Below are 26,669 nucleotides of genomic sequence, written 5' to 3' on the forward strand. Positions count from 1 at the left end.
GCCTTTCAGAAAATGTGTTACGAGGGGTTGTACCGAAATAGGAACATCCCCAACACCTTTATGGAAGGCGGCTACCGCACTGACATGCATTCTGATGGAGGAAGTTTTTAGACCTGATTCTGACAAGTGAACATAAGAACATAAGAAAATGCCATACTGGGTCAGACCAAGGGTCCATCAAGCCCAGCATCCTGTTTCCAACAGTGGCCAATCCAGGCCATAAGAACCTGGCAAGTACCCAAAAACTAAGGCTATTCAATGTAACCATTGCTAATGGCAGTGGCTATTCTCTAAGGGGCGGATTTTCAGAGCCCTGCTCGCCGGTGAGCCTATTTTACATAGGCTCACCGGCGCGCGCAGAACCCCGGGACTCGCGTAAGTCCCGGGGTTTTCGGAGTGGGCGTGTCGGGAGGCGTGTCGGGGGCGGGGGCGTGTAGGCAGCGTTTTGGGGGCGGGTACGGGGGCGTGGCTACGGCCCGGGGGCGTAGCCGCGCCCTCCGTACCCGCCCCCAGGTCGCGGCCCGGCGCGCAGCAGGCCCGCTGGCGCGCGGGGATTTACGTCTCCCTCCGGGAGGCGTAAATCCCCCGACAAAGGTAAGGGGGGGGTGTAGACAGGGCCGGGTGGGTGGGTTAGGTAGGGGAAGGGAGGGTAAGGTGAGGGGAGGGCAAAGGAAAGTTCCCTCCGAGGCCGCTCCGATTTCGGAGCGGCCTTGGAGGGAACGGGGGGAGGCAGCGCGGCTCGGCGCGCGCAGGCTATACAAAATCGATAGCCTTGCGCGCGCCGATCCAGGATTTTAGTGGATACGCGCGGCTCCGCGCGTATCTACTAAAATCCAGCGTACTTTTGCTTGAGTCTGATGCGCAAGCAAAAGTAGGCTGATCGCGCTTCTTTTAAAATCTACCCCTAAGTGAACTTAATAGCAGGTAATGGACTTCTCCTCCAAGAACTTATCCAATCCTTTTTTAAACACAGCTATACTAACTGCACTAACCACATCCTCTGGCAACAAATTCCAGAGTTTAATTGTGCGTTGAGTAAAAAAGAACTTTCTCCAATTAGTGCCAGAGATAGTCTAGAAACTTTGTGGTGGAACAGGTAAAGGGATTGAGAAGAACACCATGACTTAAACCTGTTCCATTTGTATAGGTAAGACTTTCTCGTGGAAGGCTTCCATGAAGCAAGCAGGACACGGGAAACTGGCTCCCGATACCCGTCCGGGTGAGGGTTGCCTCGGTGACCCGGTCACAGAAATGGTTGGTGCCTTTTCTGGACGGGGTTTCTTCGATAGCAGCTCGGACGATGGCGAGGGCGAAGATTTTCCTTCCTCGATGGTCCGAGACTTGCGGTGTCGATGCCGATGTTTCTCTCTACGATCCCCTCGGTCCTGAGGGGGAGTAGATGTAGTTGAAGGCCGGTGGCAGATACTGGCGCGAAGTGGACGGTGCCGGTTCAGACGACTTCGATGCAATAGATGGCGTCGGAGTTTGAGAATGGAAGAGAAGTTCCATTTTCTCCATTCTGGCCTTGCGACATTTTGGTGTCATTAAGGTACATTTGGTGCAAGTCAGGACATCATGCTCGCACCCGAGGAATAAGGATCTGCCTCATCATCCGTGCCATCTGGATTCCTGTTAGAACACCCGCAGGGGGCTGGGGTGAGCCCCAGCACTTAACATAGGACTGGAAGAAGGAGGAGCCACCGACAGAGTCTGACCTGACAGAAATGGGGGAAGCGGAGGACTGCGCCTGAAGAAAGCTTTGAAAAAAATTCCACCAAAGAAAAAGCAGCTGGGCCAGACAATGCCCAGAAGGAACTGGAGCTGGTCCCACAGAACTGCCCTCGCCAGCGGAGAAGTCAGTCAAGAGAGAACCAAGATCTGGTGTCCCCCAGTCAAGGCCATGACCAACCCATCATCAGAATGGGAAGAGCCAATCTTAGCAAAATCTGAGGAAGCCAACTCTCCCCGAGCGTCTGAGCAGCACTGATACAGGTTAGAGCTAGGTCAGGCTGAGAAGCCCTAATATGACAGACAATACAAATAGGAAGATGCTAAGGCTTCTTGCTTACTGGTGCCATCGCTGTGGCAAATGTTTTTCAGACTGGCTCGCGCTCAAAAATGAAATGCGCCCAAAAAATAAAACACCTAGAAGAAAGTGCAGCAAGGTGCACGCACAACCCGTGCGCCAGTTAAGCGCATAAAAAGGTTTGTCCATGTAAAAGCGCGCCCAAAAACAGAGCACACAACGTGTGCACAGAGCCAACACGCTGCGCACATCGACAGCCTATAGAGGGCAGAACACGCACAAAAGCGTGCGAAAACGCCACCACGGCCTAAGACGTGACATGCAAGAAAAAAGCCTACGTGCAGGGTCTAGCCCACCAAGGGCTGCTCAACTTGCCAGGCTGCCCAGTTCCTCAACTCCAACGGGAGAGTAAACAAATGTTGGCATGGCACACCGAAAACAGAGAAAGTCCTGAAACCCCTCTGTCTCTGATTCAGGAAAAACTTTTTTTTTTTCCTTAAACCTTACCTGAGCTCAGCACTTACTGGCTGAGTACAGAGACTGTCTCCAGCTGTGGAGGAAGAGGGCATCTGCCATCACCGCCGCACGCTGCCTCCTGCACCTGTTGCCTTTCAGCTGAACTAACAGCTAAGTCCACGCTGAGAAACCAAGCTACCGGACCAAGGTACACCCCTCAAGGGACCATGGAAATTGCCTCAGGAATTCTCAACTGAGGGAGGGACCTTTAGCTATCACCGCAGGGCTTTCTTTTCCTGAATTTATAATTTCAAATTTCTCCTTTCAAAAAGCTCAAAGCAAACCCCGTAGGGAGATGCACATCACCATATGCTGGAGAATACTGGCAGGCTGGGGGTCACTGCAGGGTTATATAGGGTTATATCATTCCTCAGTGGGTTATATAGGGTTATTATTATAATTAGTATTATATTTATTATTAATAATTATTGTTAATAATATTAATTAATATTGTTTATATTTTAATATTAATTATTAATAATTAATATTATTAATGATATTAATAATAATTAATAGTAATTATTATATTATTTTTATTATTATTATAGTTATTATATAGGGTTATATAGGGTTATCATTCCTCAGTGGGTTATATCATTCCTCAGGGTTATATAGGGTTATATCATTCCTCAGTAATAGATCCTACAAAGTCAAAATTAACAACAAAGAATCCCACCCTGTCAGCTCAACATTGGGAGTCCCCCAAGGCTCCTCTCTATCCCCTACCCTCTTCAACATTTACCTTCTCCCTCTCTGTCAGCTACTATCAAATCTTAACCTAAAGCATTACATATACGTGGATGACGTTCAAATACTCATCCCGATTAAAGATTCTCTTTCCAAAACACTCAGCTTCTGGAACACTTGCCTCCAGTCCATCAACCTCCTCCTCACAAGCCTCAACTTAATACTTAACACCAACAAGACAGAACTACTTTTCATCTCCCACGACAACTACTCAACAGCCAACAACTACCTCACCAGCCAAACATCCCTCTCTTCCCAAGTGAGAAACCTTGGTGTCATCCTAGACTGTCAGCTGAACCTTAAGAAATTCATCAACAACACTACAAAGGACTGCTTTTTCAAATTGCAAGTATTAAAAAGGCTGAGACCACTCCTACACTTTCAAGATTTCCGTACAGTTCTACAATCCATCATCTTTTCAAAAATCGACTATTGCAATTCCCTGCTTCTCGGGCTCCCAGCCACCTCCATCAAACCCCTGCAGATGTTGCAGAATGCCATAGCCAGGATCCTGACCAAAACCAATAAAAAAGAACACATAACACCTATCTTGCTCTTCAGTCAAGCCTTTACTTAATCCTCAACTCAACCCATCCTTTATAGACACCTCCACAGACAATCCAAATCTCCTCTCCCTTTCTGATCTACTGATACTGACATGCGACTTCTTAAGTTTATTTGCAATTTCCTGTAATTTATATTGTATTGTTATTTCTTGTCATCTATTTTTGTTATTTAAATTTAATCTATTGTTATCTGTACACTTAAAGTATGTTTTATACCCTTTAAGTATGCTTATTTCTCATTTGCAACCCTTTGATACCAGTTTAATTATCCCTTGTTCGATGTAATGCATTCGTTTAATGCTGTTTCTCCGCTGTAAACCGATCTGATATGTTCTTTTGCACATGAATGTCGGCATAGAAAAGTTTAAAATAAATAAATAATAAATATATACAGTGACATCAAATTGCATCTTCATCTGCTGGCAGGGGAGCATAGACCCACTGGTCCTGAATCCATGTATCTACATGCTAGGAAATGCCTTTTTACCAAAGACCATTTTTGAAATCCAGAATTTCTTTCCCTCTTGGCTGTTATATCAAACCATACTATCTAATGATCACTGGGACCCAGGTGGGCACCTTCTCAAGACATTAGAGATACTATCTCCATTTGTGAGCCCCAAATACAGTACCGCTCCTCTCCTTGTGGGTTCCATCACAGTTTGTCTGATCAGAACCCCCTGAAGGGCATCCACAATCTCTCTACTTCTTATAGATTCTGCCGCAGGATACTCTAATCCAGATCAAGCAGATTATATCCAACGAGCATCACTTTTTTTCTTCCTTCCCATCTTTCGGATATCTTCAGCCAGATCTCTGTCCAGTTCTCCGGTGTCTCTAATATCTGGGTAGGTGCCCACCTCACCACCAGTAATCAGTTTATGATCTGGTTTGATATTGCCACCAAGGCAGAGAGGAGAAGTTAAAAGCTAAAAGTTCTCAATTTCAAAAATAGTGACCACAATATAATGGGGAAATTCCTAAATGAGGTAGGGAGGAAAAAGGTGCTCTCCAAACCCTTCTCTGGTCAGTGCAATGGAAGTGTTTTGGCCAGTCTGCTCCTTCTTAACCAGCTCAGATGTAGAATTTGGACTGAGTTTTCCAAGCAGACAGAGCGGGGCAAGAATGCAGCTGGGATGAAATAAGCACAATTCAACAACTCAAAAAGAATACAATAAGCATGTGAGATTGGGCAATCTGGCCAAGACTTCCAGATGTCCATCCAACAATGTGCACAGGAATGGGCCCAGGCCTGCTGGAATTTGAGCCATTATACTAGAGCAACAAAAAGGGCATTTCAACTGAAAAATGACTGAGAAGGCAAAATTTGGAGACCTTGTTATATAACCATCAAGAGGGTTAATCCAAAATCAAAATTTATGACCAATGTAAATTGATGTGGCTTTTCACTTCTGCATTTACTAATTTGTAAGCCAATGCAATAATCTGTGCATTAAGAAACTGTGCACTGGATTTCTGCAGTTTTAATGCAGATTATTTTATTTTTTAACTCTCAATGCAGTATGCTAATGCTTTGCTAATACATAGTGAATTTAAAAAAAAAAAGGCAGATAGACTGGAACATGTAGGCCACCCATACATCTTAACTCAGGGGGTAGGGTAGGAATAGGAGTTAAGAGCTTGTGTGTCCAGTATACAGCTGTCCCTCTCGCCACAATACAGCATGAAAGGATTAGCACAGATTTACAATCTGCCAGCAGGAGCAGCATTTGGAGAGGATTCCGCTGATTTTTCGTTAAGGGTTGAAGCTTAGCAATGGCGTGACTGCCCACCTGTTTTAAATCAGTGCCAGCCTCCCCAAGATTTCTGTCTACTGTCCCCTGTCCAATCCATGCTGGGTATTTTTATTTTACTGCTCCAGCAAGAACAGGACTGAAAGCTGCTTGTGCTAGTCAGAGCAGACCGCAGTTTCTTAGGTTGTTTGAAGGCCAATAGGACTGAGTTGGGGGCGGGCACTGCCGGAGATAAGTCAGAATTGTCCCATGCGGGTAGCGGTATTGGTCCAGATCTGAGGTTTGCATGCATGCTTTCTAGGCACACTTTAACCCTGGGGGGAGGGGGTCCGCATGAGGTGGCAGCAGCAGGGTAGGGCAATCCCAGCCTGAAAAGGACATGATCTACATGACAGGGCAATACACAGAAGGAAGTCAGAGTGATTCCATACATACTGGATATTTTAAATGATTAAAAAAAAAAAAAAAAAAAAAAATTAGAAACTAAACACACATGGCTTAGCAGCAGGCCCTCCATCAGAGATCCGCTGCCATTTTCCTCTGGCGGGACTCACTTGATCCATCTGAAGCTACTCCTCATAAAATCAGGCCATGCACGTAATAGGGTAGGTTGACATTATCATCAGTGCTGGAAACTTAATTTCACCTCTGACCCTGAGTAAACTTTCCAGCACAAGGAAAGCCTGGGTTATGGCCAGAGCACCTCTCTGCATCGGAGAGTACTGCTTAATGCTCCCGTCTGAGATTTCCATGCAAGGGCACTAAGCAATGCTCACAATTTTTAATGCACATTTTGCGAGCGTAAAACCCCTTGCTGCATCGGCAGTAAGATTTATGCTCACATAATGTCCAATCAATGAAGGTAAAACCGGGCACTTGGCTTAACACACCTTTCTGCATCGGCCTCATAGTTTGGAAAAAATGGTGCTGCGTTCAAGTTTCACAGTCTCCTTATGCCAAAGCATGCATATGGGACGCATGCTCCAGACATTTCTGAGGCATGCTGGACTAAATCACAAAAGCTGAGATACCCTTTCGTTAATACCCAGAAGCATTAAAAGCAAGACATTTAATGGTATGCACAGCACAAGCTGGAAGTCTACGATCAAACATCTGTGCAACAGATATTCAAGCATAACTAAGTTTTCATCCATTTATTTCTATTTATTTGGATTTATATTCCACTTTTTGCACTTTTTTCAGCACTTCAAAGTGGATTACATTCAGGTACTGTAGGTATTTCCCTAACCCCAGAGGGCTTCCAATCTAAGTTTGTACCTGAGGCAATGGAGGAGTGCTTTTTCCTTCCTTGAAACCACTGAAAATGATATGCCATAGAATCTGGAACAGTTCTCCTTATGAGAGCTATTCTTTAACCAAGTTCCCATCTTTACCTTATCTCTTCTGCTGTTGAGTCCAATTTTGCTTTCTTTCCAAAAATTGTATCCTCAGTGTCAACCTCTGCTTCTCGCTTACTCTTTCCCGTGGCTCCCACGGAACCAATTTGGGGTTTTCCATTAGCACGTTTACTACAAAAGAAAAAAAAAAGAGAACGTAAAGTCCACTTCTACCCTCACTCATCATGCCTAACACTGAAATGCATTTGTTCCCGTTATTTCACTGTAAAGCACACTTTACAATTGCTGGTAGCTGAACCGAATTCCTTATGAACATAAAATATGCCACACTGGGTCAGATGCAAAGGGTCCATCAAGCCCAGTATCCCGTCTCCTGACAGCGGCCATTCCAGGACACAAGTACCCAGCAAAATCCCAAAGAATAGATTCAATTCATTTTGTTCATAATCCGGGATAATTAATTAGTGGCTTCCCCAATTCTACATGGCTAATAGATGTTTAAGGACATTTCCTCCAGGAACTTGCTTAGGCCACTTTTTAAACCCAGCTACACTAACTGCTTTCCACACATTCTCAGCAGCAAATTCCTCGGTTTAGTTCGAAAAATACTTTTTCTAATTTCTTTTAAATGCACTTACCTGTTAGCTTCCTAGTGTCCCCCAACCCTAGTACTATTGGAAAGGATAAGTAACTGCTCCGCATTTTAGTGTTTTCCAACCCTCTCCTGGAGGCACACCTACACAACCAGGATTTCAGGTTTGACACAATAAGTATGCACAAGAGAGTTTTGCATACATTGAGACTTAGTGTATGGCAAACCTGTTTCATGCATATTCTTCACAGATATTCTGAAAACCTGAGGAAATGCTGCCCTAGATACCAGCTCCACCCCACTCATGGTTTTATTGACCTCTATCGTATCTCCTCCCAGCTGTCTGTTCTCTAATCTGAAGGGCCCTAAATCTTTCCTTGTAGAGGAGTCATTCCTTCGCCACCAAAGGTGTCTTGCCGCTATAACAGAAGCTATTCCTCTAGTGGTCAAATGCACTGAGTCACAGCCCACATCAGCTAGAAATGCAGCTCCTGGTTCTAATGCAGGGATGAGTGAGATGCAAGCTTGCCCGAGGCACCATAGAGTAGCAAGAAGCTATTTGCAAATGCATTGCCACCACCTCAGATGCCTGCTTGAGGATAGCCTCAGCCTTTCCATCCAGGGCTCCTCATTTTTTCACCTGATTTCAGACTTCCACTGACTGAAATCTCAACCGAGCCAGTGGCTATGGTGGAGAGGGCACAAGCATTCACTACTGAGCTCCTCCAATCCTTTTTTTTTTTTAACCTAAATCTGGCAAGCCACAGCAGCTCAAAACGCTCAACTGAAGAAGAGACAGACTGGGTTCTCCTCATGAGCTCAAATCTGTTTCTTTTGTTTTCATTTTCTTCTTTTTTTTTTTTTTTTTTTTTTTTTAAACAGGCAATCCCACTAGGGAAATGCATGTCCATCTGCTGGAGACGAAGAATACTAACAGGCTGATGTCGGGGCTATATGTCAGAGACATCAGTAAGTCAGCTGTCTCCGCCTCCATCTGCTGGTAGGGGTGCATAACCCACCCATGCGGAGTAGCCTGAATGCAAAGGAATTGGATTTACCTATTGTGTAAACAAGGCTCTCAAGAGTCTGCTTCTGAATTGTGTTGCTGGCAATCTCGTGCTCTCCTGAAATATTCTGATAAGAAGAAAACCTTTTCAAAGCACCCTAACACAGTGTGTTTGCTTTTTGACCACCACTGCACATTGAACCAAGGATTTCAGAGTATTGTCCTCAAAGACTCCAAGATTCTTTTCCCGGGTGGCAATACCTTATATAGAACCCAGCATCGTATACCTATAGTTTGGATTATTCTTGCATGTAGGGAAGAATAAAATATGTCCACATAAAATAAAATGGTAGATGAAATTTAATCATAGTCTCCATTAGAAATTAAATGCCACCACAGAAGCTTTCCTTAATGTCCTCCCGTCAAGTAATTATGTTAAATTAGATTATGTTAACTCTTCCCAACCTGCCCCACCACCATTATCTCTCACAACAGATCCTGCATTGCAGTGAGGATTAGATATACAGTAGTTCCCTCTCGGTCAGTTCCCAGACCAGCTGCTCCAAGTAGTCATTTATGGCATCTAGAAATTTTACCTCCCTAGCATTTCCCAATGAGACAGTTACTCAACCTATATTTGGATAATTAAAATCTGTCATTATTGAGTTGCCTAATTTGTTAGCATTTCAAGCTACTCTTTCCCCATCATGCATGGAATTTCTATCCATAGAGATTCCTAAGTGCAATTCATTTCCTGCAGGATTTTTATTCTGTTTGACTTTATGCTATCTTTAACATAAAGCACCACCCCTCCACCAATTTGACCTCACCTATCGTTCTGATATCATTCTAATATCATCCACCAGGTTGCTGCAATTCCTATTATATCTTAAATTTTCATTCAATATCATATATTCTGACTCTTCCATCTTATTTATTAGGCATCTGGCATTTGCATAGACAAATCAAAGCATATTTCTGGTTGTATTAGCAACCTGGCTGGCAATTGAAATAGGTAGTTTGGAATAATTTATCTCACCTGCTCTTTATTTAAAAACACCTAGGCTATTAATAATAATCAATTTTCTCAATGTTATTTTTCGAACCTGTTTTCCATGTTTTCCAAGTTCCATAACCTTGTTATATGTACCGCCTCTTGGCGTAATTTTTATGTTTCAATGTAAACCGATGTGATCTGTATTTTAATACAGGAACACCGGTATATAAAAATCTAAAAAAATAAATAAATAAATAATCAAAACATACTGGGATATTCTAAATTTGCCAGTGTCATGGCTCGGGGTGCTGATTTGGGTAACCCCCAGAACAAGAGCTGAGATGGGCCAACAAACAGCTAGCTTACACACGAACAGGGTCACTTCTCCCTTGAGTTGAGCTCTCAGGCTCTGGTGGCTAGCAGGACTTAGCAGGAGGTGCACTTGAACAGGGATGGTAAGGCACTCAGAGCAGGACTGAGTTATGGCGAACCAAGAACAGAAGAATGCCCACAAACAAACGCCAAACAAGATAGGGGAGTGCACCACAAGACAAGACACAAGGATAAAGCAAGAAGAAAAAGAGGCAAAAGGACCCCAATACTAGGGCCAAAATCACAAGACACAGAATAGAAAGGCAGGCAGACAGACAAGGCAGAGGAATCTTGGTCGCCTAGTTAAAGAAAATGAATTTGTTTAGTTTGTTTAATGTTCATTGTAAACTGATGTGGATTGTAAAACTTGTTGCTAATTTAATGTTCTCTGTAAACCGAGGTGGTATTTCCCAACGTGCCGCGGTATATAAAAACCCTTAAATAAATAAATAAATAAATAGCATGACTTTCCCTAGTGAACCCATACTGTACCGCTTATGCACAGGATTCTAGGTATTCCACAATAATCTTCTTCAGGATGGCAAAACAAGGTTTAGTTATCCATAGGTAACTAAAAATCTTTATGTTAATTATAAGGAAAATCCAGCAATTGTAAATGCATATTAGAAAATATTTAGAAGTATCATTTTAGTTAAAGTTTAAAATTAAGAAGCAACACCTCCATTTGCAACTGGAAGGAAATAGCTCCCACATATTATGGCCCTGAGAATTAATTTCTGTGGTCTGTGTTGGATATAGTTGGACAATCCTGATGGTATTTTAATGTTTATAACATTCATTTAGATTTGTTGATTTACTTGTACAGTATAACTGTTTACCACTTTGAATTATCCTTTTGACCTGGAAGATGGTATAAAAATGTTAGACATCCTTCTAAGGAAACACCCTAGGAACAGATATGAAAGTCACTTAATAGGCAATTGCTACTGGATTGGCTGTAAACTATCACCTAGAGCAGAGCTTTCTAAACTTTTCATGTTGGTGACATTTTTTAGACAAACATAATTTCACGACACAGATGTTAAAGGTTAAACGAACAAAACGTATTTTGACAATTTATGTATGTTTCCTTAAATATATACATACATTTTTGTGGATTACATAATGTTACGCCCACACATTCATTCTCACACACACCATACACAGGCAGGCACCCATTCTCACACAGACAGACCCCAGGAAGACACCCATTCGTTCTCATACACAGATACAGCCTCAGGCAGGCACCCATACATTCACACATATACACCCCCAGGCAGACTCCTATTCATACACTTGCCCACACTGAAGGCAGACCCCACTCTCTTTCTTTTGCCAGCAACCTCAGAGTCTCTCTCATTCTTCTGCTCTGCTGTCACTGCTGCCACTTGGATATTTGGGAAGGTGCTGATTGCTGCTACTGGCACTGAAGCCCGTTCTGCTGCCTCCTCTGTGCAGGCCTCACGATATTAAATATTTGCGGGCTTCCACTTCCTCCATGCTGATCTTGTACATTGCGAGATCGGCATAGAGAAAATGCTACTCTTGCACATTCCCAAAGATAACATATGCCAATCACTAAAAAGTATTTTTTTTACCTTTGCTGTCTTATCTTAGTTTTCTAATCAGTTGGTCACAGGCTTTTTTTTTTCCACCTTCCCTTTCTTGTTTTTTTGCCAATTCTTTTACAGGGTCTTTTTTTTTTCTATTTCTTTTCTCTCCATCTGTCTTCTTCCCTCAAACACACAATCATGTTCTCATTCTCACAGCGGCCCTACTACCAGGTTTCCTCCTCTTCTCGGGCCACCGTGACGTGGGGCAGCTGCCCATTAACGCCGCTCTTCTTCTGTACACAGCAGATGCTCATCCTCCTTCCTGCCCATGCTGCTCCAGCAACGTTTTTCTTCCGGGGCTGCGCAGGCAGGAAGGAGGAGTGAACGTGCCCCTTTTCTTCGGGCTGTGTGGAGGTAAGTTCCACCACGGCCCCACCGATCTTCCTGCTGTAGTTCCCTGCTTCCACTGGCCCTGCTGCTATGTGGACCGGGCGACACCTCTTCAAACTGCAGGCGACACACTAACATGTCTTGACACAGTTTGGCGGTGCCTGACCTAGAGCTTTGCAGAATCTTTGTAAACTAATATATTTAAGTCCAACATTATAAATTATCCACAAAAGTTATTGTGCATATGTTTTTAAGATCCTATCTGAACACACAATAGGAGAAATACAACAGAGATATTTAATTATCTCCAAGGTTTCCATGCACAGGAGGTGAGCATCTTTCAAAGGAAAGGAGGCTCTAGAACAACAGATCATGAGGTGAGATCAGGGGTAAACTAAGGAATTTAAATTTATTTATTTATTTTTTACAGGAGTGGTGGATGCATGGCACAAACTCCTTGTGGAGGTGCTAGAGATAAGGACAGTATCTGAATTCAAGACAGCATGGGACAAGAACAGAGAATCTCTGACAGAGTGGTGAAATTGTAGAGTTGAACAGTTTATTTTATATATCTACAGTCCGCCTATCACCAGATGGTGAGAATGACCAAAATAGGTGGTATGATCTTTCTCTGCCATTATGTTACTATGTTTCACATAAGATATGCCATACTGGGTCAGACCAAGGGTCCATCAAGATCAGTATCCTGTTTCCAACAGTGGCCAATCCAAGTCACAAGTTCCTGGCAAGTACCCAAACATTAGATAAGTCACAAGTTATTATTGCTTATTAATTACCTTAATAGCAGTTATGGATTTTTCCTCTAGAAACTTATCCAAACTTTTTTTAAACCCAGTTACACTAACTGCTGTAACCACATCCTCTAGCAATGAATTCCAGGGCTTAACTATGCGCCGAGTGAAAAATAATTTTCTTCAATTGGTTTTAAATGAGCTACTTACTAACTTCAGGGAGTGCCATCCGGTTTTCGTATTATCTTTTTAAGATATAGCCATGATCTCAAAACTGATGGGCAGCATCTTAGAAAATGCTTCCATTATTGTATTTTATCCTGCCTAATTCAGGAGTAATGCAACTAATCACAACCCTCCCTGACAGCTTACTAGAGAAAGAAAACCATGCTGCCTGTGACAGGATGGGAGAGAATTCCTCCGGGTCCCGGCTCCACCTTCCCCCAGATTGTCCGCCAGGCCCTTACATGCTTACCCAGCTTTGGGGTCGGTTGACTTTTGTTTCTTGCCTGCGCCGGAGGCAGCATCCTCCTCAAACACACTGAACAGCTCATCTCCGAAGGCCTCCGCCATGACTTCAGCTACGCAGCCACCCGGACGAGACAACATGAACACCGCGCAGCCGCAAAGGAGCTACAAACGGGTGCCGACACGGATCAAATCTTCCCTGAATACGCGACCAATCATTATAGCAACCGCCACGATTGCGCTCACACTTGTTTCCCAGATTGGATGACTGCGGGGCAGTTGGGATTGGTTGACAAGAAGAACCGGAATCACTCCCTGAGCTCCGGAAGCAGTGCTGGTCTATGGCTCCGATTGGCTGCCGTTTGGTTTCGCCGCTGTGCGTGTCGGCTGTGTATCTCCGGTATACGTGCGAGCCACGGTGTGGATTCACCGGCACTCTGGCTCTGCACCGAGCCGATGGGAGGGAAGAATAAGAAGCACCGAGGTAGCCATGCGGCGGCGCTCCAGGCCGTGGCATCTGCTACGGCTTCTCGCTCTCGGAGCAGCGGAGAGCCGGGAGCCGCAGGGGAGGATCCGAGTAAGAAGTCCAGTGCCAGGCCGGCTCCGGCCAAGGTAATGGCCGTGCCCCGGGAGCCCAGAAGCAAGCAAGGTATATCCTGCAGCTTAACTCTGAGATCGGGTTCTGCCGCTGCCATGGTCCGGCTTATTAAAGCATCAGCCTGTGGTTTAGGGGAAAACGAGTAGAGTTGATGATGTGAAGTTTAATGAAGCCCTACTGCGGAAGCAATCCTCTGTTGGTATTTGAAAGAGCCTGGGCACTCTCGCCTAGCCCTCACTTCAACCTTAAGACCTATATATCTTTTTAAGTTGACCTTCGAATACCTTTAACTTGGTAGATTTCTCAGTTTGGCCCCAATTTCAAGAAGTCAGCCTTACTCTCTCTTATTAATTAGAAAGCATTTTGCTTTGTTTTTCTTATTTCTGTATTGTACAAATTCTCTATGTGCAAAGTGGGTAGCCCGCCACGTACACTTGAAGTGTTTGTGGGAAATACATTAAACAAAAATCTTGGTGGCCAAAGGGAGGAAGCCCTGCTTAATACCATTTTTTTTTGTGTGTATTTTGTTTATAGCCTCCATATCGCTTAAACTAGGGGGCTTAGATACTACGTAGTCCATTAAAATAGACCATGCTCATTTTACCTTTTTTTTTTTAATATGTAGTATATTGGATTTTGGCAATGGATGTACCAGATCAGGCCGATACAGTACAGAGCGCACTGTTAACTGGCATTTGGATGCACATTTTTGACGCACTAGCTTTACCCCTTATTCAGTAAGGGGTACTAGCGCGTCAAACGCGCGTCCAATTCCCCCCCCCCCCCCCCGAACCTAATAGCGCCCGCAACATGCAAATGCATGTTGATGGCCCTATTGGTCATTCCTGCGCGATACAGTAAGTAAAATGTGCAGCCAAGCCGCACGTTTTACTTTAAGAAATTAGCGCCTACCCAAAGGTAGGCATTAATTTCTGCCGGCGCCAGGGAAGTGTACAGAAAAGCAGTAAAAACTGCTTTTCTGTGCACCCTCCGACTTAATATCTTGTCGATATTAAGTCGAGGTCCCCGGCTCGCGGGTTGAAAACCAGACGCTCAATTTTGCCGGCGTCCAGTTTTCGAACCCGTGGCTGTCAGCGGGCTCGAGAACCAACGCCAGCAAAATTGAGCGTCGTCTATCAAACCTGCTGACAACCGCCGTTCCTGTCCAGAAAGAGGTGCTAGGGACGCGCTAGTGTCCCTAGTGCCTCTTTTTACCGCGGGCCCTAATTTAAATATTTTGTTTTACTGTATCGCGCACACAGGACAGCTGTGGTAATGGGAGCACAGGCCTTTGAGGTCGCTTGCTCTGCATATTATAAACATTCTGTCATGCTGACTGGACTAATGAGGTCATTATCAGGCTGTTCCCTGTACGTACCCGGATCAGTCCAGACTCCTGGGTTTTGCCTCCCCTCCAGCAGATTGAGACAGAGAAGTTTTAACAGACTCTGTCCTATACCCCTGAGGTGCCAGCTAGAGTCTGTCAGTATATCTCTGTCTCCAGCAGATGTCTGGGTTTCCTAGTTGGGTCTTACCTTTTCAAATTAGTTGTTGGTTTTGATGGTTGTTAGTTTGGATGTTTTTGTTTGTAGGTATTTTGCTAAGGCATTGTAACTTAAAAAAAAAAAAAAAAAAAGGAAGAGTTTAAAGCCGACTGTGGTGACAAGCCTCCCAGGGGGTTGCCAGGTCCTGGTGGGACCATCCACCCTGGTAGTAGAGGCATAAGGGCAGAGGGTTGGTGACCCTGTGACTGCCAGCTGAGGGTGATACCAGGGAGCCCGGTTCACTCACCCTCAGCATGGAGAAAGCACAAAGTTTTCCTTGAGGAAATAAAAAAAAAAAAGCAGGTAACAGCTGATTTTCTCCTTTTGTAACCGGCCCAGCGCTCTCTCTGGTGCCTCATCTCTCATTTTCGCCGCCAATCCGCACCTAGCCACGGGCTCAACCTTCCGTTTTAATTTTGGCGCACCGCCTCCCTTCTCGTTCTTCGGCTAAATTTAGCTCTCTGAGAATGCCACATAGTGCGGCCTGCCTCGCGGTCCTCTCGGGATGGAATTTGGGTCGCTTGCATGTCGGGCGGTGAAGGCATGTTGGGGGGGGGTGCCTGCAGGGGGGGCATCCCCACAGCAGCAGTTCAAAACAGCACGGGGAGCCTGCAGAATCGGAGCGCAGGGCCTGCCAGCTGATCCATTCCTGCTCAGCATGGGAACGGGGGGGGGGGGGGGGGGGGGGGGCATTTTGAAGACCTTCAGGAAGCAGGAGCTGACTGCTATGTGGAAAGGGAATTCCCCCACCTCCTTTTCTCTGCGGCCAGAAGTCTCGGGGGGGCGGGTCACAGGAGGATGACCCCGGGGGGGGGGGGGAGGGGGTCTCCGAAGGGTCGTCTTCGTCATTCTCCTCTGACTTCGTTTTTTGTTCTTCACAATGCCTTTGAGGCTAGAAGGACGGCTAGACGCCAGGGTGGCAAAGTCTCATTATTCCGCTCATAAGTGTCCTAAGTCCCGTCTGGTGGAAGGGTCATCAAAATCCATGCGCCTCCTCGGGTCCGTTTCGGATCCAGTGGATACTTCATCTTCAGATTTTTCGGACAGCGGGGTAACTCCTCTGCAGGGCTCTCAGGGTCCGGACGCAGTGCAGGATTCCCAACCCCATGGTACCAATCAAAGGGGTTCCTCTGTGGGAGACGGTGGCGTTCCGAAGGTGGTCCAATTGTTCCGGAGGGATGATTTGGGTTCACTCATTCCAGCCATTCTGGACGAGTTGGGAATTGAAGTCCCTCAGGAGGATGCACGCATGGGTGCTGATGATCCCGTGATGCTGGGACTCAGAGGTCCTGCTTGCTCTTTCCTTTCCATATGTCGGTAACTGACCTCTTGTTTCGGGAGTGGGACACTCTGGACCTAGGATTGAAAGTCAGCCGAGCTAGGGCCAAGTTGTAGCCCTTGCCTGGACGTGACAATCTCGGCAGTACACAAAAAAAAAAAAAAATCCCGGTCACAGGGATGATGGCTCTGAAGGACTTGCAAGATAAAAAAAACAAACCAATTTTGGAAGGGCAGCTTAAGAAAAATTTGTGAGTTCTCGGCCCTTGGGGTGTGGGCAGCCATTGGCAGTAGTTGTGCACTACGAGTAAGCCTTCCGTGTGTTCAGCACTTGCATTCTGCAGCGTCCTTGCCGGATATAGAAGCGGCTCAGGCCGGTCTCCTAGAAGCGGCAGTGCCTTACGGGGCTGATGCTCTGTATGATCTCAGAACTCTGTTTTCAGCCGTCTCAGCCCCCGGGCTCCTTTGGCTTAGAAACTGGTCGGCGGATGTTTTTTCTAAGGCTCAGCTACTTACCTTTCAAGTGGAAGCTACTGTTCAACTAACAGTAGGAGGACATGATGAAGTCTCTGGGAGAGAATAACATCCATAAGTTGCCGGATGATAAGCCTCAGTCCCAGAGCTCCTTTCCTTAGCGGCCGAGGTTCCGGGGGAATCGTCGTTTTCGCTCCTCACTATCCTCCGGATCCTCATCCCATCCAGGTTCTCACTGTCAGCATTCCTGGAACCACTCCTTTCATGGCTGGCGTCCGGCCAGGGAAGGAGCCCTGTAGAACCATGGGGGCATCAAGTCCATGCATTGAAGCAAGGCCAGTTCACTCTTCCATTACACTACTTAGACGGGAGGACTTCCTAAATACTAGTTATCCCCAAATCATGAATAACACACCAAGTCTTATTATCATGTCTTTGCAACTGTACAACAATCTCTGAATCCAAAGGTTCACCGCAATTTTATTGTATTTCTATTGTAACCTTAATATGTCATTATTTCTACGTTAAATAGTTTAACTGTATATATAATATTTATTTATTACTATGTTAAATTGTCATTGGTTATATTGTTCCAACTGTTCTATGGTTCCATGTAAAGCCCCTTTCTCTTTTGGGCAGTTCATCGTTTTATGTAAACCAGAGTGATTTGTAGTTCTTACAAGAACTTCAGTCTATAAAAATTAAAAATAAATAAATAAATAAATTACAAAGATCGGGGGAAGGCTGTCTCTCTTCCTGGAGGAGTGGACCAACTTGATCTCTGACCAATGGGTCCAAGATATAACACATGGCTATGCTTTAGATTTTGCTCAACCGCTCCGGAAACGCTATCGAGTTTCCCCGTGCTCCTACCGGCAAAAGCGTTGAGCAGTACTGTATACCCTACTGCGTCTGAGAGCTGAGAGCCATGGTTCCAGTACCTGCGGGAGAGTTAAGGCGTGGTCGCTACTCCCATTTACTTTGTAGTGCCCAAAAAGGACGGCACCTCCGTCCCATCCTCAACTTAAAGAGTATCACTCGAACGCTACATGTCTAGGTAGCTGTCCTACAAATCTCTTGCAGCAACACCTGTTGACACTCTGCCCACGAGGTCGCTTGAGATCGAGTAGAATGATCTCTAAAACCAACTGGAATCAGACAGCTCTGCACCAGGTAAGCAGAAACAAAAGCTGCCTTCAGCCAGCGTGCAATAGTAGCCCTTAAAGCCTTAAACCCTCACCTGGGCCACTCCACAGCACGAACAGATGAGCCGAGAGACGGGACCTGTTCGTGAATGCCAAGTAATGCTCTCTGCTTCAACAGCAGGGGAGAAGAAAAACTGATACTTCACGCATATCCAGCATAGCTCTCTGCTTCAACGGCAGGGGAGAAGTAAAACTAATACTTCACGCATATCCAGCATAGCTCCCTGCTTCAACGGCAGGGGAGAAGTAAAACTAATAGTTCACACATATCCAGCATAGCTCTCTGCTTCAACGGCAGGGGAGAAGAAAAACAACCAATAAGGGCTGAATAACATAGTCTGGGTAAAATAAATAAGCATGGGTGTAGCTTGCTTATTGCGGCGGTTACTACCCCTACTACCCCTAACTAATCAAGCTTGATATTTCACTCGGATGCAGCTCCATCACTGCTCTCTATATTAATGGCGGGGGTGGAAGGGAAATAGAACCAAAGAGCTAAGAGAAACAGATAAGTATGAGAAAAAAATGTGTGAAGCTTGCTGGGCAGACTGGATGGGCCGTTTGGTCGTCTTCTGCCGTCATTTCTATGTTTCTATAACCCCATCTTTACATCCAATTTCTCGGTTTCTCATGGAAACGCTTCGCTCGGTGATAGCGTCTGTCCACAAGGAGGAATTTTTGGCATCGCTCGACTTGACGGAAGCATACTCGCACATACCTCTTCATCCAGATCATCAGAAGTATCTGGGGTTTGCAGTCCTCAGCCAATTTTGTGCACTGCCCTTTGGTCTGGCGAAGGTGCCCCGAGTGTTCACCAGGATAATGGTGGTCGTGGCAGCGGCTCTTAGGGAGGAACTAATACACCCTCCTTCTGATCTGGACAATTGGCTGTTTTGAACAAAACTGGATGAACTTTATAGGAAGGCGGTCCAGAGAGTCTTACAGCTGCTGAACTCCTTGGGTGATGTTATCCATCCCGATGGGAGTCATCTGGTTCCGTTTCGATCCTTGTATTTTCCGGGGGGGCTCGGTTCCACACGCTCCTGGGCAAGGCTTTCCTCACCAAAGAAAGACTAACCAAGGTTCTAGCTCAGGTGGCGTCCTTGTGGTCTATGCCTCGTCCCAGGGTTTGGAATTTTTTTGCAGATTTTAGGCTCTCTGGTTTTGACTCTTAATCTGGTCCCGGGGGCCTTTGCTCACGTGCATCCTCTCCAGTTCGCCTTGCTCTCCCATTGGAATCCTCTCGCTGTACAGTTTTATCTTCTCCTACAGCTGCCGGACTCTGCACGTTCCAGTCTTCCTTGGTGGCTCTGTCTGGACAATTTGAGTCGAGGGATGGTTTTGGAAATTCCCTCTTGACTTGTATTAACTACCGATGCCAGTCTCTCGGTTGGCGGGCAGTCGGTCAAAAGAGAGCGGTACAGGGTCAATGGACAAGTACGGATTCCTTCTGGCCGTTCAAGAAGGTGGCTTACTTCAGTCGTCAGGGCGGACACAAGGGTCGTCCGGTGAAGCTCAGCTATATTCAACTGGGCAGAGCATCATCTATACAAGATAGCAGCCTCTCACATTGTCGAGATGGACAATGTGCAGGCCGATTACCCCAGCCGTCACCAGTTGGAGCTCTCCGGGGAGGCGTTTCATCTCCTGTGTAACCGCTGGTCCAGGCCCACCATAGATCTGATGGCGACGTTTCACAAGGCCACGGCTCCTCGATTCGTCAGTCAACGATGAGGGCCAGGAGCAGAACGGATAGAAGCCCTGGTCCTTCCATGGCCGAAGGACATTCTTTTGTGTCTTCCCACCGTGGCCATTGCTAGGCAAGGTTCTGCGCCACATAGAGGGTGATTGTTAATGGCGCCGGAGTGCCCAAGGCGCCCATGGTTTGCGGACCTCCTGAATCTAGTAGTAGACTGTCTGCTTTGATTTCGTCCATCTCCGAACCTCCTCCGACAGGGCCCCATTTGTTTTCCGAGAGGCAGATCGCTTCTATCTAGTGGCATGGCGGTTGAAAGGCGGGGCTTAACGGGCAAGGGTTACTCGGACACAGTAATTGCCGCCTTCTTACCTTCTCGTAGGACTTCTACCCCCATGGTGTAGGTTAGAGTTTGGGGGTTGTCGAAGCATAGTGTTTGGATCTTCAGGTGGAACTGTCTAGCGCTTCGATTACTGATGTTCTGGCCTTCCTACAGGCAGGTCTATCTTATGGGTTGATTTTTAATTCCTTGCAAGTGCAGATAGCAGTCCTTGGTTATTTTCGGGGAAAGGGGCGGGGCGCACCTCTAGCATCCCATCCTGATGTGGCTCGTTTTCTGCGTGGGGCTAAGCATCTGCTTTCTCCGGTTCGAAACCCCTGTCCCTCGTGGTAGCTGAATCTGGTATTTCGCGCCTTTGTAATGCTCCTTTCAAGCCGTTAAAGCGAGTTACTCTAAAGGATTTGACGTTGGAGGTGGTCTTCCTCGGGGCTTTCTCTCTTCCGCAAGGCGTGTTTCGGAACTTCAGGCTTTGTCGTGCAGAGACTCCTTCTGGTGGCTTCTGCCACAGGGGTCTCTTTGCGGACGGTTCCGAAAATGGTGACTTCTGTTAATGTGAATCAGTTGGTGCAGCTCCCTTCCTTTGCGGGCTTGGAGTTTTCTAATCCTGAGTCTAACTATTTAAGGAAATTGGATGTAAAGATGGGGTTGTAGCATTACTTGGCATTCACGAACAGGTCCTGTCTCTCGGCTCATCTGTTCGTGCTGTGGAGTGGCCCAGGTGAGGGTTTAAGGCTTTAAGGGCTACTATTGCACGCTGGCTGAAGGCAGCTTTTGTTTCTGCTTTCCTGGTGCAGAGCTGTCTGATTCCAGTTGGTTTTAGAGATCATTCTACTTGATCGCAAGCGACCTCGTGGGCAGAGTGTCAACAGGTGTTGCCGCAAGAGATTTGTAGGACAGCTACCTAGACATCTACTCACCCTTTGCTAGGCATTCTCGCTTAGGTGTCCGGGCACCAGATCCCGGTTCTTTAGGAGCTAGTGTTCTCCGAGCGGAACTCTTTTCAGTCCCACCCTGGTTTGGGAAGCTTTGGTACATCCCAGGACTCTGGACTGATCCGGGTACGTACAGGGAAAGGAAAATTGGTTCTTACCTGCTAAGTTTTGTTCCTGTAGTACCATGGATCAGTCCAGAGTCCCGCCCATAGGGTAATGGACAGTCTGCTCGGCTGGTTGGTATTTATATTTTGCAAATTTATCGAATATTTTGATAATGTGTTTTCCCCTTTTTTCAGGGTAAGAGTATGGGGCTAGTGTGGTCACTACGTTACGAGTTTTCATTCCCTCTGCTCTTAGGGGGGGAGAAACTTGGTTTTTCACTGGAAGTTTAAGGTTTGACCTTTTTCTGCTTGGGTACAGTGTAATACTGACAGACTCTAGGTGGCACTTCAGGGATATAGGACGGAGTCTGTTAAAACTTCTCTGTCTCCATCTGCTGGAGGCAAAACCCAGGAATCTGGACTGATCCGTGGTAAGAACCAATTTTCCTTTTTTATGTTTTGCATGTGCTGATGGGCCATAGCTCTTCTTAAGCTCCAGGTCTTAAATTCTAGGCACTTAAGACAACCTGATGCTTGAGATTTTTGCATCCTTGCTCATGAGCAATATGTTTCCATAGCTTTATAAAATAGTGTGTTGTCTTCATCACATCACTGCAAAATGTGCTAGGCTTCGGTTTGTCCGAATATCCAATAAATTTACAGGTTGTATTATAATAGTGGTAGGGTAGTGTTTATTTTCAAAGCTGTAAAGAGTGTTTTCCTGCAGCTGCAAATCCTGCTGTCAGTTTACTTTATATTTCTTCACAACTTTGAAAACACCACCATATCACCATTGTAATGAAACCTGCAATTTGCTTCTGTACTGGGGCACCTTCATGCCTTGTTCATTTTGCCTTGACCTGATGAAGGGGATCTCAACTATCTAAAGCTAATCTGAACTGTAATAAGAGCAATAAAAAAAAAAATCACCTACAATTTGTTTGGCTTATTTCTACCTAACTGTTAAAACTCTACCAGCTAAGGTTTGAAGTAAAAGGTTCAGGCTGGCATTTAAATCTGTGGATTTGGCAACAGAACTCCTTGCTATGAATTCTAGTTCTGCCTCATTATGATCTTAACCACCAAAATCCACCAATGCAGGTAATACCCAAATCAAAATATCTCAAAACCCGCATCCACCAAAAATCTTAAATAACAATATTTTTATGTTTTTGTTTTTTCTGTTAAATCTTCTTTAATTTATTGTAAAAACAAATATTTATAAGGTGTAAGGTGGTCCTTTCATAAATATGAAAAGGTACCATCCAGGTTACCCTCTCTTTAATTTTAATCATGAACGAACCATCATCCACCCATTTATTTTAAATGCTTTTATCAAAAAAATTTCAAATATTTTAAATGCTTTTGTCAAAAAGTTCAGAAATGTAAACTTCAAAAATGGGAGCAGTTTGCCACTGCAGTGTTTAGAAGACAATGTTATTTCATTAACAAAATGCTTATTTCAATAAGGCTGTAACACATGCCGACATGAAAGGAACACTTAGCTGTATGAGCTGAACAGGAGCGCTTGAACCCGACGTGGCCAGGTTTCGAAAATTAATTCTTCTTCAGGGGTCACCGCTCACCAACGGATCATCTCAGCTGTTGTATCTCCTTATAACCTTTCTCAAAAGTGCTTATCCATATGTTTTACAATAAATTAATTAAAGAAGATTTAACAGAAAAAACAAAGATAAAAACATAAAAATATTGTTTAAGATTTTTGGTGGATGCGGGTTTTGAGATTTTGATTTCATTATGATCTGAGGCAGGTCATGTCACCTCTCTGCCTCAGTTTTCCCAACTGTGATGAGGATAATAGTACAAATCGTACTATTGTATCAAGTATTTTCAGTTTTCTTGTGTGTGTAATCATGTTTGCACTTTGTAAAAAAGAATACTTTAAATAGAAACAATATGCTTATTATCATGTTCTCTATTCTTTTTATTATTTTGGATGTTCAGGTCCGAAAACCTACAGTTTTGGTTCCTCAGCAGATTCAAATTCTGTAAACCTGGATAAATCCATCTTGAAAGTGAGTATATATTTCAGAAAGTCATAGATTCAAACTGAAAACAATTCTCAGATCTCTTTAGTTTGGTGATCACATGAGGAAAGAGCATTATGAAACTAAAAGTAGTAATTGACGTTGCATTTTGCTGGTGTTTTCTTTATTTCTGGATTGGTCCATTTACATCAAGTCTGTGGCAAGGTGATAATTACACAGATATTGGAAAGTTTTTTGAGTAACCAGTACAACTGAGCTTGAAATAATAATCAAAATAGTAAATGTAAATAAAATATGCCTCGACTTAGAGACCAATGTCATTGCTAGCAAGTCTAGAGTAGAGCAGGTAAGCCAGTGGAATGCCCATTTTTCTTCACTGGAGAAATTACTTACCTGATAATTTCATTTTCCTTAGTGTAGAGAGATGGACTCAGGACCATGAGTTATGCTTCCCTACCAGCAGATGGAGACTGAGTCAGATTTCAAAGCGATTGTTACCCTATATACACCCCTGCAGTGACCTCAGCCCTTCAGTATTCTCGTCAAAAGCCACTGTGGACATAACTATTGAAAAAACTTGATTAAAAATGGATAACCGTAACTGTACTCGTCCATTCATAAACACTGAACCCCAGTAAGAATGTAGATGTCCTGATCTAGGGACTGGATGACGGCTTACCCATAATCTCTTGGAATCGCTATCTACTCCACGGGCAAATCCTTGGCACCATTCTTGGGTAGCGTGGCCAGGATGCTGAGTCCATCTGTCTATACTAAGGGAAAACAAAATTATCAGGTAAGTAATTTCTCCATTTCCTAGCGTGTAACCAGATGGACTCAGGACCAGTGGGATGGACAAAAGCTACTCTCAATTGGGGCAGGAGGCTGCCCATGGTCCGGTTAACACCGCCCTTGTAAAGGCTGCGTCCTCTCAGACCTGTATGTCCAGGCGATAGAACCTGGAGAAGATGTGCAAGGAGGACCACGTCGCCACTGGGCATTTGTCGACAGGAGACCGCAATCTAGCTTACACCCTGAGCCCTAATGAAATGAGCTTTAACCTGAGAAGGTAATGGCTTTCCTGCCGCCACATAGGGCTGCCGTGACCACCTCCTTAATCCAGCGAACTATAGTAGCCCACGAAGCTGGTTCGCCCTGCTTCCTTCCATCGTGAAGGACAAACAGGTGGTCCGTCTTTCGGACTGGTTTTGAAACTTCCAAATACCGCACCAAAAGTCTACTGACATTCAAATGAGGGAGGAAACGGTATTCTTCCCCGTCCTTGTGCTTATCTAGGGATGGCAACGAAATGGACTGATTCAAATGAAACTCCACTACCTTGGGCAAGAAGGATGGAACGGTACGAAGTGGTAAAGCTCCTGGAGTCATCCAGACGAAAGGTTCCCGAAACAATGCATGCAATTCAGAGATGTGACGTGCCATGCATATAGCCACCAGGAACACCACAATGAGTAGTAGTAGATGCGTACTGTTTCAACTGCAGGGAAATCAATAAATCCACATATTCCTGAAAAATGCCCTGGCTTTAGTTATGATGTATATTAAGACTACCAGTTATCAAAATTTTGGAAGATATTAATAGCAGGCTCATGAGATAATTTGATAAGTTGATAATAGCACATTCCATGACCTATGATGCACTGCAGGTATGAACTTCTGAACTAGCAAGTGGACAATGTCTGTACGCAGCTACACAGCCAAAGCATGGGCTGTAAGTGGCGGACTGTGGAACTGACCTGGACTGATATGTGTACTGAAATTGATTTACCCAACCATCAGCTAATCTTTGATAATGCGTTTGTACTTTATAATGGCACATTTTTCTTCATATCTTTGCCCACAGGTAGTGATCGATAGTAAATTAGAGAAAAGAATTATCGGATTAATCAATGAGCACAGAAAGCAAACTACTGACAAGGGAACCATTTCTGGAAGACTGACCTCCAAAAAACTGCTGGTACGTATGTTTAATTTTCATCTTGGATTTTGCTCACATCTCTTCCCTAGGTGCACACAGAGAGAAGTGTTTGGATGCACAGGGGAGTAATCCATAGCTGAGAGTGCCACCTACGACATCTGATCAATTATACAGCCCCCTCAAGGCTCCTGGCTACTCTCTTTACAAGGGAAAAATTAGCCGTGAGACATCAGCACTGTGGGTCAAAGGCTTAATGTCAGAGCAGATTTAAACATAAGAACATAAGACTTGCCATACTGGGTCAGACCAAAGGTCCATCAAGCCCAGCATCCTGTTTCTAGCAATGGCCAATCCAGGTCACAAGTATATGGCAGGATCCCAAGGGATAGATAGATTCCAAGCTGCTTATCCCAAGAATAAGTAGTGGATTTTTGCACCTCTACCTTAATAATCGTTAATGGACTTTTCCTCCAGGAATTTGTCCAAACCTTTTTTAAATGCAGCTACACTAATAGCTTTCACCGCGTCCTCTGGCAACAAATTCCAGAACTTAATTTTGCATTGAGTAAAAAAATATTTTCTCTTATTAGTTTTAAATGTATCGCCTAGTAACTTCATTGTGTCTTTGTACTTTTTGAAAGCATAAACTGATTAACGTTTACTCAATCAGTTCAAATCATTATTTTATAGACCTGTATCATGTCTCCCTTCAGCCGTCTCTTCTCAAAGTTGAAGAGTCCTAAGCTCTTTAGTCTTTCTTCACCAGGGAATTGTTCCATCCCCTTTATTATTTGTTCTTCCTTCTCTGTACCTATTCTAATTCTGCTATAACTTTTCTTGAGATGTGATGATCAGAACTGCACACAATATTCAAGATGAGGTCGCACCATGGAGTGACACAGAAGCATTATGATTTTCTCTGTTTTATTCTCCATTCCTTTCCTAATAATCCTTGGCATTCTATTTGCTTTCTTGGCTGCTGCTCCACACTGAGCAAAAGATTTCGACATTTTCAACAATGACACGTAGATCCTTTTCCTGACTGGTGTCTCCTAGTGGAACCTTGCATTGTACAGCTATAACTTTGGGTTTCTTAGTGTACAGACAAGTGAATCCAAAACCAGTGGGTTATGCACCTTTACTAGCAGATGGAGATGGAGCAAAGCTGATATCACAGTGTGTATGTGTGTGTACCCCTGCAGTGACATCAGCTGCCGCTATTTTCTGTCTCCAGCCGATGGTGGTCGTGCATCTCCCTACTGGGGATTGCTTTAGGTTTTAGAAGAAGGAAATTAATTTGCCCCACTCTCCTGTGGTGATGCTTTATGGTCCCTCTCTCAGTTGAAAATTCCTGTGGTGATTGCCATGAGCCTTCAAATGTGTGCCTTGGTCCGGTAGCTGTTTTTTCAACTGGCGTGAACTTAGCTGTAAAAAAAAAAAAAAAAAAAGCTGA

The 26,669-nt window shown here is 44.7% G+C and overlaps 2 protein-coding genes across 2 annotated transcripts in view; one reads left to right on the forward strand and one right to left on the reverse strand.

Moving 5' to 3' along the window:
- MTREX (Mtr4 exosome RNA helicase) overlaps nucleotides 1-13,341 on the reverse strand; it is a 325,983-nt gene extending 312,642 nt beyond the window's left edge. The window contains exons 1-2 of the mRNA XM_029577212.1: nucleotides 13,105-13,341; nucleotides 7,004-7,138 (exon numbers count right to left, since the gene is read on the reverse strand). Coding sequence (XP_029433072.1) covers nucleotides 7,004-7,138; nucleotides 13,105-13,238 — 269 coding nt within the window. The 5' untranslated portion in view covers nucleotides 13,239-13,341. The remainder of the gene's footprint in view (nucleotides 1-7,003; nucleotides 7,139-13,104) is intronic.
- The window catches only part of DHX29 (DExH-box helicase 29), a 226,813-nt gene continuing 213,480 nt past the window's right edge, over nucleotides 13,337-26,669 (forward strand). Inside the window, exons 1-3 of the mRNA XM_029577204.1 lie at nucleotides 13,337-13,746; nucleotides 23,234-23,304; nucleotides 25,142-25,255. Of these exons, the coding sequence (XP_029433064.1) occupies nucleotides 13,362-13,746; nucleotides 23,234-23,304; nucleotides 25,142-25,255 (570 nt within the window). The 5' untranslated portion in view covers nucleotides 13,337-13,361. The remainder of the gene's footprint in view (nucleotides 13,747-23,233; nucleotides 23,305-25,141; nucleotides 25,256-26,669) is intronic.

The sequence above is a fragment of the Rhinatrema bivittatum genome, chromosome 1 (assembly GCF_901001135.1).
Source record: "Rhinatrema bivittatum chromosome 1, aRhiBiv1.1, whole genome shotgun sequence".
Taxonomy (NCBI): domain Eukaryota; kingdom Metazoa; phylum Chordata; class Amphibia; order Gymnophiona; family Rhinatrematidae; genus Rhinatrema; species Rhinatrema bivittatum.